Genomic DNA, 12,021 nt, shown 5'->3' on the forward strand with positions numbered 1-12,021 from the left:
GAATTTTAAGTGCAAATCAGAGATCATGACAGCCCTAGGTGGCCAATTTTAAACTTTGTTGTATTTATTTGTTCACTGCACTGTAAATAAATATTAATGTTAATGTTATGTATGTTGTGAATGTTGTGATGTATGTGAACTGAATAATGCATTTATTGTTAAAAGTATTTCACTGTTCAGCCCTTGTACTGAATGCTAATCATTGTGTTCTTAAATCCGTAAACTGAAATTTAATTGACACTTGATTACTCACAAAATCTGTTTAATATTGTCAGACTTTGTATCTTCAACGCTGGTTAATATTCCCTTATTAACTGGATATCTTAAGGGGTTTGACATTAGCATGGACAAATCCAGCAGCTTATAGAAATCCACTAAGGTATATTATTTCAATACAAGCATGAAACAGAGATGTATAAAAGTACAATAAAAGAACAGGAGGAAAATAATTAGTTACTTTCAAATGCTCTGCGGCATCACACTAACACAAAGCAATTTGTCGTTCCTCCTATCATTTCCTGATTGAATTGGAGCGTTAACATAGACTGGGAGTGATTATTAACTGATATCAATATGAGCCTGAGCCTTGACTCATACACACTATTAATATGCAGCAGAAAATACTTTAAAGGCATCCTCTATTGGTGTTTAGACGTGTGTGATCCCGGTGTTTAAAAAAAGCAAAAAAAGACCTGGTTTTGAAAGGTTTTCTGTATATCTGAAATGATGGGCATAAAGTTAAACTTAAGCACAGACATTTGTAACTTTAGATGATGGTGAGCATTTTTTTTGTTCCAGAATTGACGGAAGATGGCAGAGACATCTCGCTTTGTTACTGAAATGGATAATATGATGAGAGTGGAGGTGGAGGAGCCAATGTCTCCATAAGCTGATGTTCCTGCAGGCATCTTTGAAGAAGCTGTCTAAACTGTCTTCTTTAAGGCTGTAGCCGAGACACGAAGGGACTTTGCTGTCTTACATTTGACAGTTCATGTTTGTTACTGTACCAATTACATATAAATCGAAACGCTTAAACGATTTAACATTAGATATGGCATACATTAGCTTGGAGGGGTGTTGAATTCATGTTTGTATGAATCCCAGTTAATGGAAAGGTACGCAAAACACAAATATTAACTTAATAAAACCAGTTTACAACAGAAAGACTTCAGCACCAGCTTTTTTGTTATTTCTAATTGTGTATTACAAGGAGTAGTGAAAAGGTGGATGAAAGAGGGATTTCAGCTTCAGTCTATCATGTACATCTAGGCTGCCATAGCCTGCTCTCCTTCAAAGCTAGGATATCGTTCCCCCTCTGCCAGCATCAAAGATCTTAGAATACCTTAATTGCCCATATCTCCAGATCCACTTTTTTGCTGGGAAAAACATTGCACAGTTTACAATGCATGAGTGTAAATTTACAGTGGGTGTATAATTTTAAGTAGCAAAATGTGATTTGTGCAGGTGATGAATGCAAAACTTAATTAAGTTCTGAACAACTCCCACTTTTCTACTTCTTTACTTTCAAAGGGGAACATTAAAGAAACATTTATCTTTACTTCTGCCACTTAACAGAATGCAGAATACAACCCATTTTTGGTTGTAAACGACTCCATTGGTTGATAATGCATGTTAATAAAGGCAGGAGGTCTTTCTACATTTACAACCATTTTTCAAGGGACTGGTATTAATTTTTAATTGAATGATTACTTTAAAAAAAATGTTTTGACACCAAGAATCCATCCTGATTCTATCGATCATATCAATAAAAAAAAGTATTGCAAAACAAACAAAAAATATGTAATATACAGTAGAGGATGTAGTGCAGGACTACCTGTCTGATACACCACCGTCTGAAGCAATACTGGACTTTGATGTTCATACAGACATGTTTGCAACTTTAGAGCAGTGGTCCTGGCCATCTGAAAATGGGAAAAATGCTTTCCTTTGAATTTTATGTAAAAGAAGAGTACCCAAGTCCAGTTATCTGCACCAACAATGTGGTATTCGGGCGAAATAAAAGGATATCTTAATGGAGAGACAAGAGCCTGAGATATTCTGCTGCCCTGATGAAACAGCCAAACACACACACACACACACACCTTAAATCCATTATGGCTTTGGACTTCAAAGCAGATATTGGGTTTTTTGAGCATTCCCTACAAATGGAGAGAGTTGCTCCATGTTTGCTGAACAAAATTTAATATCTCACGTAATGTGCACTTCCCCCATCAGTACGCGTCCTAATATTTTCTCCATTTAGTCCTACCTTAAGTTGTGTCTGTCTTCCTGCTGTTGTTTTTTGATTAGATTGTTGTGGTCCTTACCCGTCTCTCCTTTTTGTTTTTCAGGTGGAATTTTCGAACAAACAGACGGACCTGTTTCGCTCGTCAGTGCGGAGGAACTTGCCTTTAAATTTGCAGTCAATAACATTAACAGAAACAGGACTTTGTTACCAAACACAACATTAACTTATGACATACAGAGGATTAATATCTATGACAGCTTTGAGGCATCAAGAAAAGGTGAGTAACTTGTCTCACATTTATTCAAGGATTGTGACCACAGTGTGGATGAAGGCAGGAATCTGGTTTGTCACACTGTCATTAACTTCATATAAATCTGTGTTTTTGATTTGAGAATTCCCAAATTCTGCTGTGACAGGACGTAAGTGAGGTTCTTCTCAAGCTCTTGTCCCTTTCTCCTCTTCAGCTTGTGACCAGCTGTCTTTAGGCGTAGTTGCAATATTTGGGCCCTCACATAGTTCATCATCGAATGCCGTGCAGTCCATCTGCAATGCACTGGAAGTGCCGCATATCCAAGTGCGGTGGAAACATCACCCTATGGACAACAGAGACACCTTTTATGCCAATTTATACCCAGATTACTCATCTTTAAGCTATGCTATCCTGGACCTGGTGCAGTTTCTCAAATGGAAAACAGCTACAGTTGTATATGATGATAGCACAGGTAAACAGACTCGTATATTATAACATGTTACTTCAGTTACTTGGGGTATATGTTATATGATCATTTCTGTACTGTTTCTTGTCTGATAAGGTCTTATAAGACTACAGGAGCTGATAATGGCCCCGTCTAGGTATAACATCCGACTAAAGATCCGCCAGCTTCCTCTCGACACGCAGGATACAAGGCCTCTTCTCAAAGAAATGAAGAGAAGTCGGGAGTTCCGGATCATATTTGACTGCAGCCACCACATGGCAGCACAGATTCTCAAACAGGTTAGTTTATTTATAAATGGTCCTACTGTCAGATCTCAGAATGGGTAGAGAAATAAAAGGATGTGGTCCTGTTCAATATATTAATTCTCCTCAGACTGGTTTTGATTGAAGTTACAGAGGATTACACATGGGACCGGGATTGAAGAACAGTAACAGAAAATGCACCACTAAAAATAAGACAGCAGCAAGCTGCTAGGGAGTATGGGGATTTCCACAAATACATTATTTCTTTTTTACATCAGTGTGATTCTGGTGCCCAGAACACTGGTGCTGGTTCCAAAAGGGAAGCACAAAATGGACACAGCGATACTAAAGTGCTCGTCCCAAATTTGGAACTGCTGATATGAGAGAGACTACAAGAATTTCATCAGCGAATGCAGCCCACAAATTCTGTCTGCAATAATTTCCTTCCTACAAAAATTACCCCAACTTCAGATATATGAAGGTACATAATGTTCACTTCTAAAATCTGTTGAAGGTGAGCTGGTTCTCAATAGGCACCAAGGCAGAACTGACTCTGCCTGCACCAGTATAAAATTGGTAGAAAATAGGTGAAATCGCGAAAACTTGTAATTGGTGCTTGGATATTCGTTTCATTTGGAGGAGGTTTGGAATGATTTTCTTGTAATCATGAGCGGAGACTGTCAGTGTATCCGTTTTTTGGTTTTGCCCATTAAATATTTACAAACTAATACGACATTGTGAATTCCACAAGGAAAAAAGAACAAAATCCACATCCACATTCTTATTCTGTTTGCTAAACTTTTAACTACTCAGACAAAAAAATGAGATCTGAGAAGTTTTATAATCAAAACTGTATATAGTGTGTTTTGATTCTAATGACTGTCAGTCAACAAAGAGCTGTCACTATGATGCATGGAGCAGAGAATATGTAGGTGGTCTGATGCTCTTTGGATGTCAGGAACAGGCTGGTGGATCCCCCCACCCCCACCCCTCATTCAGTTTGCTGTCAGCTTCTGTTAACATTTTGCCAAATGCATCATCTCCTCAAAAGTTATTTGAATAACTCAGTCCACCCCAGTTATTGAGATCTAAGGTGACATATATTCGCTCTTGGCCAGTCTGCACATCTTGCGCTAAGAAACCAGTGTCCTCTTGAGAGAAGTGGTGAGAACGCTTTAAGGCAAAAAAGCTCCAGACAGTTGTCTTCCATGACTGAGCCGACCAGAGCTTTTACATAGAAATAAGGGCAAACTACATTCATTGCTGACTGCCGTTTTTGTGCCATTGATCAATTAAAAAAGGGCTTTAAATGTGCATCTTTCAAAGCGTGTGCTACTCAGTACTGTACAGTACTGTGACCTTACATATAAAACGTTATTTTGCTTTGCTGTGATACATTCTACAATAAATTGTTTGTGAGAATTGACTTTATGAAAAGTGCATTAGACACAAGTGCATCACATTAACTGTCAATCCCAGGTATTCATCCAAGCATTATGTTCAGTATCAATTACATGTCTGATATTCTTTCTTTAATTAATAGTTGGGCCTTTAAAATATCAGAAAATAGTGAAAAATTGCTCATCGTGTGTGTCTCGAGACATCAGTGATATATTCAAATTGCCTGTCACACCAAAGAAATCAAAGAGAACAAAACAACACTGATGAGCTATAATTTAAGACATTTTTATTTGAGAAATTACTAAAATGATCAACTAATCATTTTTCCCCCCTTTCATATGTTGACTGACTGGCTAATCATTTCACCTTCGATAAAGTCGGCTGTACGTACTGTCAGTTTGGTAAATCTTATTTATGTGAACAATTTTTAAATAGAATGCGGTGTGATTGTCACTCAAAACTTCAAATGCAAAATTTTGAATGGATACCATCTGTGCTTTGATTAGTTGGCTGCATTCACTGTATTTATCAGCTGCTATTTTAAGACAGGCAGACTGGTCCATTTATACATTTACAAAAAGGTTGCTCCAGACTAAGATAATGAGTAGAAATCAAAAGCATTGAATTCATTTGTAATGAGACTTGCATCAGGCCATTCATCATTGCAATCTGGATGATGTGACTGAATTTTACTAAGCTTTAAACTTCACCTCTGACATGCTTTATTGGAATCATTTCTTTGGTCATTACAAAACACTCAGTCCTGTCTTTCTTGCAGCATTCTCAGATTTACAGGTTGTCCTGTCGTCACACTCGTCAGACTGGGCAGGCATATATAATAGAAGATTACCAAAATAAAGAGTAAAATAGAAGACTGACAGAGTTATGCAGCACTGGGAAAATTACAGTTATTAATGAAAACTCCTTCTTACACTATAAAAAATAAAATAAAGTTTCAATGTCATGTGTTTGGCTGTCTATAGATGCAGAAATGAATTTGCTACCACATGAGCATAACGTCTTATTTACATAACCTTGGCTCTTTTTTTTTTTTTAACAACAGATGGTACAATTAAATGGAAAACACAGCCACCATGGGAATGTAGTGCCTTTGAATGTAGATGGAGTGAAACAAGTGGCAATGATGGAGTGTTCAGATATGAGGAAAAGATTACCAAGCTCTTTTGATTGAAAGCTCTCTTGTCTGCTGGGATAACTTCACATGCCTCAAGGCATTCCAAACCATTTAAATGCATAGAAAAGCATGAAGCCATTCTGTAATTCTGTGGACCACATATGGTGCAGAAATCCCAGCAAACAGCAGCAGAATCTCACCCGCAAAATTAACAGCATGTTGGTCAATATGCTCGTTGAAACCTCTGTCTTTTCGTGCATTCCTTTAGCATTGTTTATTCTGACAATGCCGTTGATTCTAAAATGCCCTGACACGACACAATTACAGTTTTCTCTGTCCCGTCTCTACTCATTCACACCTTTCTTTCCCATCTTCTGTCTTCATATCCTTTCAGGCCCAGACCATGGGGATGATGACAGAGTATTACCACTATATCTTCACCACTCTGGTAATGTACCATGCTTGTTAATGCAAATAGAGTCTCGTTTGTTCTCATCTCCCCACCGCTTGAGTTTTTGATGAATAGTGGCTAATTGCCAATGGAGTTTGGATCCAGTCCATAACATCAATTTTGTTTGACAAGCCGAAGGCATAATGGAGTCTTCTGTTTGCTGTAGTAAACACTTCGCTTTATAGTAAAGTCAACAGAAGTCTTTGAGGTAGCAGCATGGGGAGGAAAAAAAGGAAAAGAAAAAAGAGAAACAAACAAAAAAAATCCCAAACCCAGCAGATTGAGATTTAAAGCTGAATGTGACTTTCAAGTTGGTACAATCATTGTATATAATAAATACACACATATATATATCGTTGTATGTACTTGCAGTTTATGCAGTCAAGCATCCAGCTAATAGTCTATATATCATTTATATTCAAGAACTCAAAAAACAAAAGAAATCGCTGCACGAAGAAACAATGAATGACTGACTAAAAGAATTTAGGTTGATCATTTAGATATGTTTAACAGATTTTGAGTATGTAACCGTTTCCCTCCCATCATGAGTATTTTTAGCTCCCGCTCTGATGAAATGATCTCATCTGACTAATACTAGCAGACCCAGCAGGGTACCATTGCTGCTCCCTACTGCAACCCTGACTGTCTGGTGACTGAATGAGAATGAATACCAGCGTGTTCGGTGTTGTTCCTTTCATTCCATGTTATTGTCTTTGTTTCTGCCACCCTTGTGCACTCCGTCTCTCCGGACTTGACCAGTCTGTTGTGATAATGCAATATGACACAGAGGTCCAGGCGTGATGTGTGTCATCTTTCATGCTCAACAGCGTGTCAATGACATTGTTCTGCTATGTGCCATGTTTGTATAGCAAACTGGTTGGTTTAATAGGGAATGCAAAATGTCTTTTCATCGCCGGTGCACTTCTCTGCTGTAGCAGTTTCCTGGCTTTTTCTCTAGCAAGATATTTACTTGAGGATTAACTGAAAAACTTTTATTTGATATGATTTTTTGCATCAACAATATTTTTCACATAAAGGCACTATATCTTTATAGAATCAGAGTGCGATATCTATCTAAAGCTGCAATATACTGTCATATTGACAGACACCCCATTAAGAAGATTATACCTTGCGGCTTGATTTGATCCAAAATGATGAATACTTGCATGGTGTACATGGCAATACAATTTCCTCTCGATGGAATTCACTGATGTCTGTGTTTTATCTTCTGAGGTGAGGGAAATGCCGACTTATTAGAGCGTGAAAAGGTAACAGCAGAGTGGTATCGGGTAATAACTTCCTTGTCCTTTGAAATGAGTCTGTCATAGCTCCCGCATTGCCATAGAGCTATCTCTGAAAACCTAAAGACAAGAACTTTGTTATGTTTGGTACCTGTACAACACTTCTGTGTGTATATAGATATACATTGGGGTTTTCTGGTAAAGAGATAATTGTAATGCTATTGTAGGGTTAAACAAAGTTTGCATAGCATGTGTGTGCGTGGAAAGCAGCAGTGCAAAATTTAGACTTGCAATTGAAACAGATTGCTTTTCTGGCATTGCAAAGGGGCTAAAGCAACCCCTTTTCCAAAAATGCAGTGATGTGTAAATCATTGCATTGTGTGCTTGTAGCAAAATCAAAATGATTACAACAATAAAATCTCAGCATTTGTTGTTGTTGTTAAAAATAAAGACGTACTATAGATTCAAAGCTAAAAAACCTTAAACCTGATCTGCTGTACTTTATTGATCATTTCTTAATGTCTTTTGGAACAATAGTGATTTTCTTTTCTTTTCATCAAAAAGCTCTGTACTGCATTCTAGTGGGAAGGGGGGAAAAGATGAGAAATATTTCAGTGATTCAGAGCAACGACCGTTCTTTAGTAAGTGTCTTACACGCTCTTGTTCTCCCAGCACTAACCCCACAGGGTGCTAATGAAATATCTATGTTCATCCAAATGTCTTTTCCAAGCCCCCTGGCCCATTCTGACACGACATGTGTCAACATGTGACTTCACACTTCAGCTACAATGGCTGCCCCAGAAATTGCAGTGGCTCAAATTGAATTGCTTTTTGCTTATAAGTTACCAAGGGAATGCAAGTGGTGAATTATTAATATTCATTTTTTTCCTTTCCTTGTTCTTTAATTTTTTCTGAGCCACAAGCAATAATTAGAGTCTAGCCAAATTAAAAAAGAATGTAGCTATAGAGATCTATTCACATAAAAAAGCAAAATACATCCTGAGCTTTCAGCTTGTGCACTTGGTTCATCATTTTGTAGGAACTAAAGCAATAAAACAAACAAACAAAAACAGTTAACAGGCCAATTTTAAAAGGATTATCCAACAACAAAAGCTATTTAGGTCTTTTTAGGTTTGCCTTATGATACAGACACCACTTTCCACGCCATACTTAAATCCCACTTTATTTCACCTTAATAAAGTTATCGCTTTAATCGGCTGCTGTGACATTATCTTTATGTGTGGGATTGAATAAATACTTAAAGATGCTCAGTGGTACTAATTAAGAATCCACTCTTCATTACTTCTGTCTCTCAAAAGGACCTGATGGCCATCGACCTTGAGCCCTATCGCTTCTGTGGCGTCAACATGACTGGTTTCCGCATCCTCAATGTGGATAACCCTCAAGTTGCTTCCATTGCAGAGAAATGGTCAATGGAAAGGCAGATACCACCTAAACCCGATTCAGGCCTGCTGGAGGGCATCATGACGGTATGTGGTATATACTTTTGAAGTCAGTCTTAAAAATCTTTAATCTTGTGTGGCTTGGTACGAAATTACTCTTTACCTCAGGAATTATCTCTGCAGTAATCTCTTTATTTTGGTCTTGTGCTTTACTGTTAGGCTTCAGCAATGACTGGAAAGAAAGACAAAAAACTTCGTCTTACACATAGCTATCCAAAATTATGTGTATATAATAAGGCCCTTTTGAACCAATTATCCTTTGAGATGTATTCATCACTCTTGTTCAGTTTAGTTATTGGTACGTTGTACCTTGATACATAGTATATTTTTAGGAAAACGATAGCGATGTAATCTCAATAAAGCTCTTTTGGGGTAGAGTGGAGCAGGATGCTTACAGCATTAGTGCATCAGCCACACACACACACATAAAGGAAACATCATCCGGAGACCATGTTTATTTTTTACTGTTCTCATCAGTAGTATAAATAAGGCAAGCAAAACAAGGTTGAAGGTTGAATTATTAGTTAGTGTATAACTGATGTGAAAATAATGATAATTAGTAGCAAGACTAACAGTGACTCAACTGTTTATGTCTTTGTAGAGTCTTTAGCTGAAACAATGTTCACCCCTTATTCCAGACAGATGCAGCTCTGACCTATGATGCAGTCCACATTGTTTCCGTCTCATACCAGCACGCTCCTCAGATGACCGTAAACTCACTGCAGTGCCACCGCCACAAACCCTGGAGATTTGGAGGCCGCTTCATGAGTTTCATCAAAGAGGTGATGGGGCACCTTTGGCCTGTTGATATTTGATCTAAGTGTTGTTTATATAGAAACATAGTGACTGAGTGGTGAACAGGACTACGGGAGCAGAGTGAAAGCCATGTAGTCGTGTGGGACTTGGATATTTACCCAGCAAAATCAATCTTATCCACATACAAAGTGAACCAAGACTTGATAGACACATCAAAGCAGCATTGTTGTCAGCTTTATAAATTCCCTGTATTCATAACCTATTTTCCAGAAAGCATGTACTGTAACCTTTTGAAAACACAACTTGTGTAATCGTCTCTTATTTCATCTAACATGAGGCCCTGACAGTGCCTCAGAATTCAAAGACGAGTCTGTGCAAAGTGAGAGATTAAGGGTGTGCAGAGATGCTACTATTTGTATCTTCATTTGTACAAACAACAAAATCATTTGTATCTGTGTTTTTCATGGGTGTGGTCGGGAAATGTTGAAAATGTCAGGAGTTACAGTTTTCTCACTTAAGAAAATAACTCCAATTAAAGCAAATTTGAATGACTGTACACAGGCTTTACTTTCTAAAGAAGATTCTACAACTGTGGGAAGCCTTTTTGGTTATTTGGCAAAATGGATGTGTTGATGGTGTTTTATATACGGTCAACATTTGTGACCAGTTTGTGACTAGTCCTGTGGTCAGCTTTGGTCACTTTTCCTGCGGGAATCTCAAACACCACTATGATAACAGAGAGGAAAATTTGTATGTAAATTACAGTACCTGACCTGATACCCATTCACTCTTTTTATACAAGAAAAGTATTCTGTTACGTAATTACTTTTCTTAAAAAATTGCAGTATGCTACTTAATTACTCCTCATAGATAGTAATTCAATACACTACTCGTTATATTACATTCATATTACTCTGAATACTGACTTGAAATGAACATAACTGCCAGTTGATGATATAATCCTCAGGTTACAGTCCTACATAGCGACAGAAAATGAGGACGTACATTGTGTTTCTCTGGAATATGTTAAACCCAACACTGAAAATAGGTAGGACAAAATCAGAATAAGCTGTCATTGTGGATGATCACCTTCACGTGTCCCCCCCCAAAAAACAAAAAAACATGCTCCCTGTGTCATGTTGTTCCACTTACTCCACTTTGCCTTTAATAAAAGCAGCAAGTGAGCAATGAGTAAACAGTCTCTCTCATTAATTTATGTCCACTGATCTGTATCTGCAACCAAGCTGCAAAGAGAGGGAAGAGTAGACGTGTCTATAGATCCTTGTGTGGTCCATTTGTTGGGCAGGACAACCCCAAATACAGAGTATCAGTTGCCACTCCCTTTCTAGTCTAGATTACCAGGAAAATTAAGTGCAGAGAAAAGATCATCTGGCTTGCAGCCTTGTTCAGTGATAAGCACAAGTGGAATTGGGGCTCCAAAGGAAAATAAGTATAACCTTTGTTTGCCCTAATGCATTGCTTTCAGAAAGAAAGTGGGGGTGTGTGGGAGGTTTTAAATGGCCACGACTTGTAGCTCCTCCAAGACTTTGCTTTACCAACAGATGGCATACTTGAAAGAACAAATTCTGGTCTGGTCTTTCTATAAATGGTAGTAGACTCCCAATAAGCATTCAAATACAGTGTTATAGCCAAAATCATCATCTCACTTTGCTGAACAGGAAACACTTTTTTTTTTTGTTTCACCTGGAAATATAAGGTGATATGATTTTTGAGTTGCCTGGAGTTGCCTTTTTCTTAGTGTCAGGGATAGCAGTGCATGTGCTTATGTGTCTTAGGCTTCCCAGGAGTACACTTGAAGAGATCTGAAATTATAAAGCACACTAAGACAGTATTTGAATTTTTTTTCACAAATATCAGAGTTCAGTTCATTTCGTTTTAGAGGACTCTGTAATTAGACAGGTGAAGATGGGTAAACTGATGAGTGAAACATACTCAAACTATATATTAAGCAGTTTTAATTAAAGTTATTTCACTGAACATTTAGACGTGGTTCTGCATCATTGATTAACAGTACTGTATTAGTACCTTTTACTCACAATGTTGCTGTTTTTAACCATTTAACAACACTAGGAATTACTACATATAGTATGCACTGAAATGTGATATTATATATTCTATTAGTTTTTGGCTACACGTTGCCAACTGGAACAGGAGCTATAAAATCCCACTGCTGTTTGAGATGCAGTAATAGACACAATTCTCTTTGCCTGCAAAGTCTGCACACCCTATATCTTACAAACGTCTGGTGTCTGTGTGTGTCTGCAGTATTTAGTTTAAAAAATGCCAATGTTAGCCATCTTGATAAGATTAAAGTAAATTCAATATTATTACATGATTGTTCTTATGC

General features: G+C 37.7%; 1 protein-coding gene across 1 annotated transcript in view; it reads left to right on the top strand.

The window, feature by feature from the left end:
- The window catches only part of LOC116320921 (glutamate receptor ionotropic, kainate 3), a 96,195-nt gene that overhangs the window by 59,051 nt on the left and 25,123 nt on the right, over positions 1–12,021 (top strand). The window contains exons 2-7 of the mRNA XM_031740656.2: positions 2,352–2,525; positions 2,713–2,970; positions 3,061–3,242; positions 6,137–6,190; positions 8,754–8,924; positions 9,536–9,679. Of these exons, the coding sequence (XP_031596516.1) occupies positions 2,352–2,525; positions 2,713–2,970; positions 3,061–3,242; positions 6,137–6,190; positions 8,754–8,924; positions 9,536–9,679 (983 nt within the window). The remainder of the gene's footprint in view (positions 1–2,351; positions 2,526–2,712; positions 2,971–3,060; positions 3,243–6,136; positions 6,191–8,753; positions 8,925–9,535; positions 9,680–12,021) is intronic.

The sequence above is a fragment of the Oreochromis aureus genome, linkage group 11 (assembly GCF_013358895.1).
Source record: "Oreochromis aureus strain Israel breed Guangdong linkage group 11, ZZ_aureus, whole genome shotgun sequence".
Classification (NCBI taxonomy): Eukaryota; Metazoa; Chordata; class Actinopteri; order Cichliformes; family Cichlidae; genus Oreochromis; species Oreochromis aureus.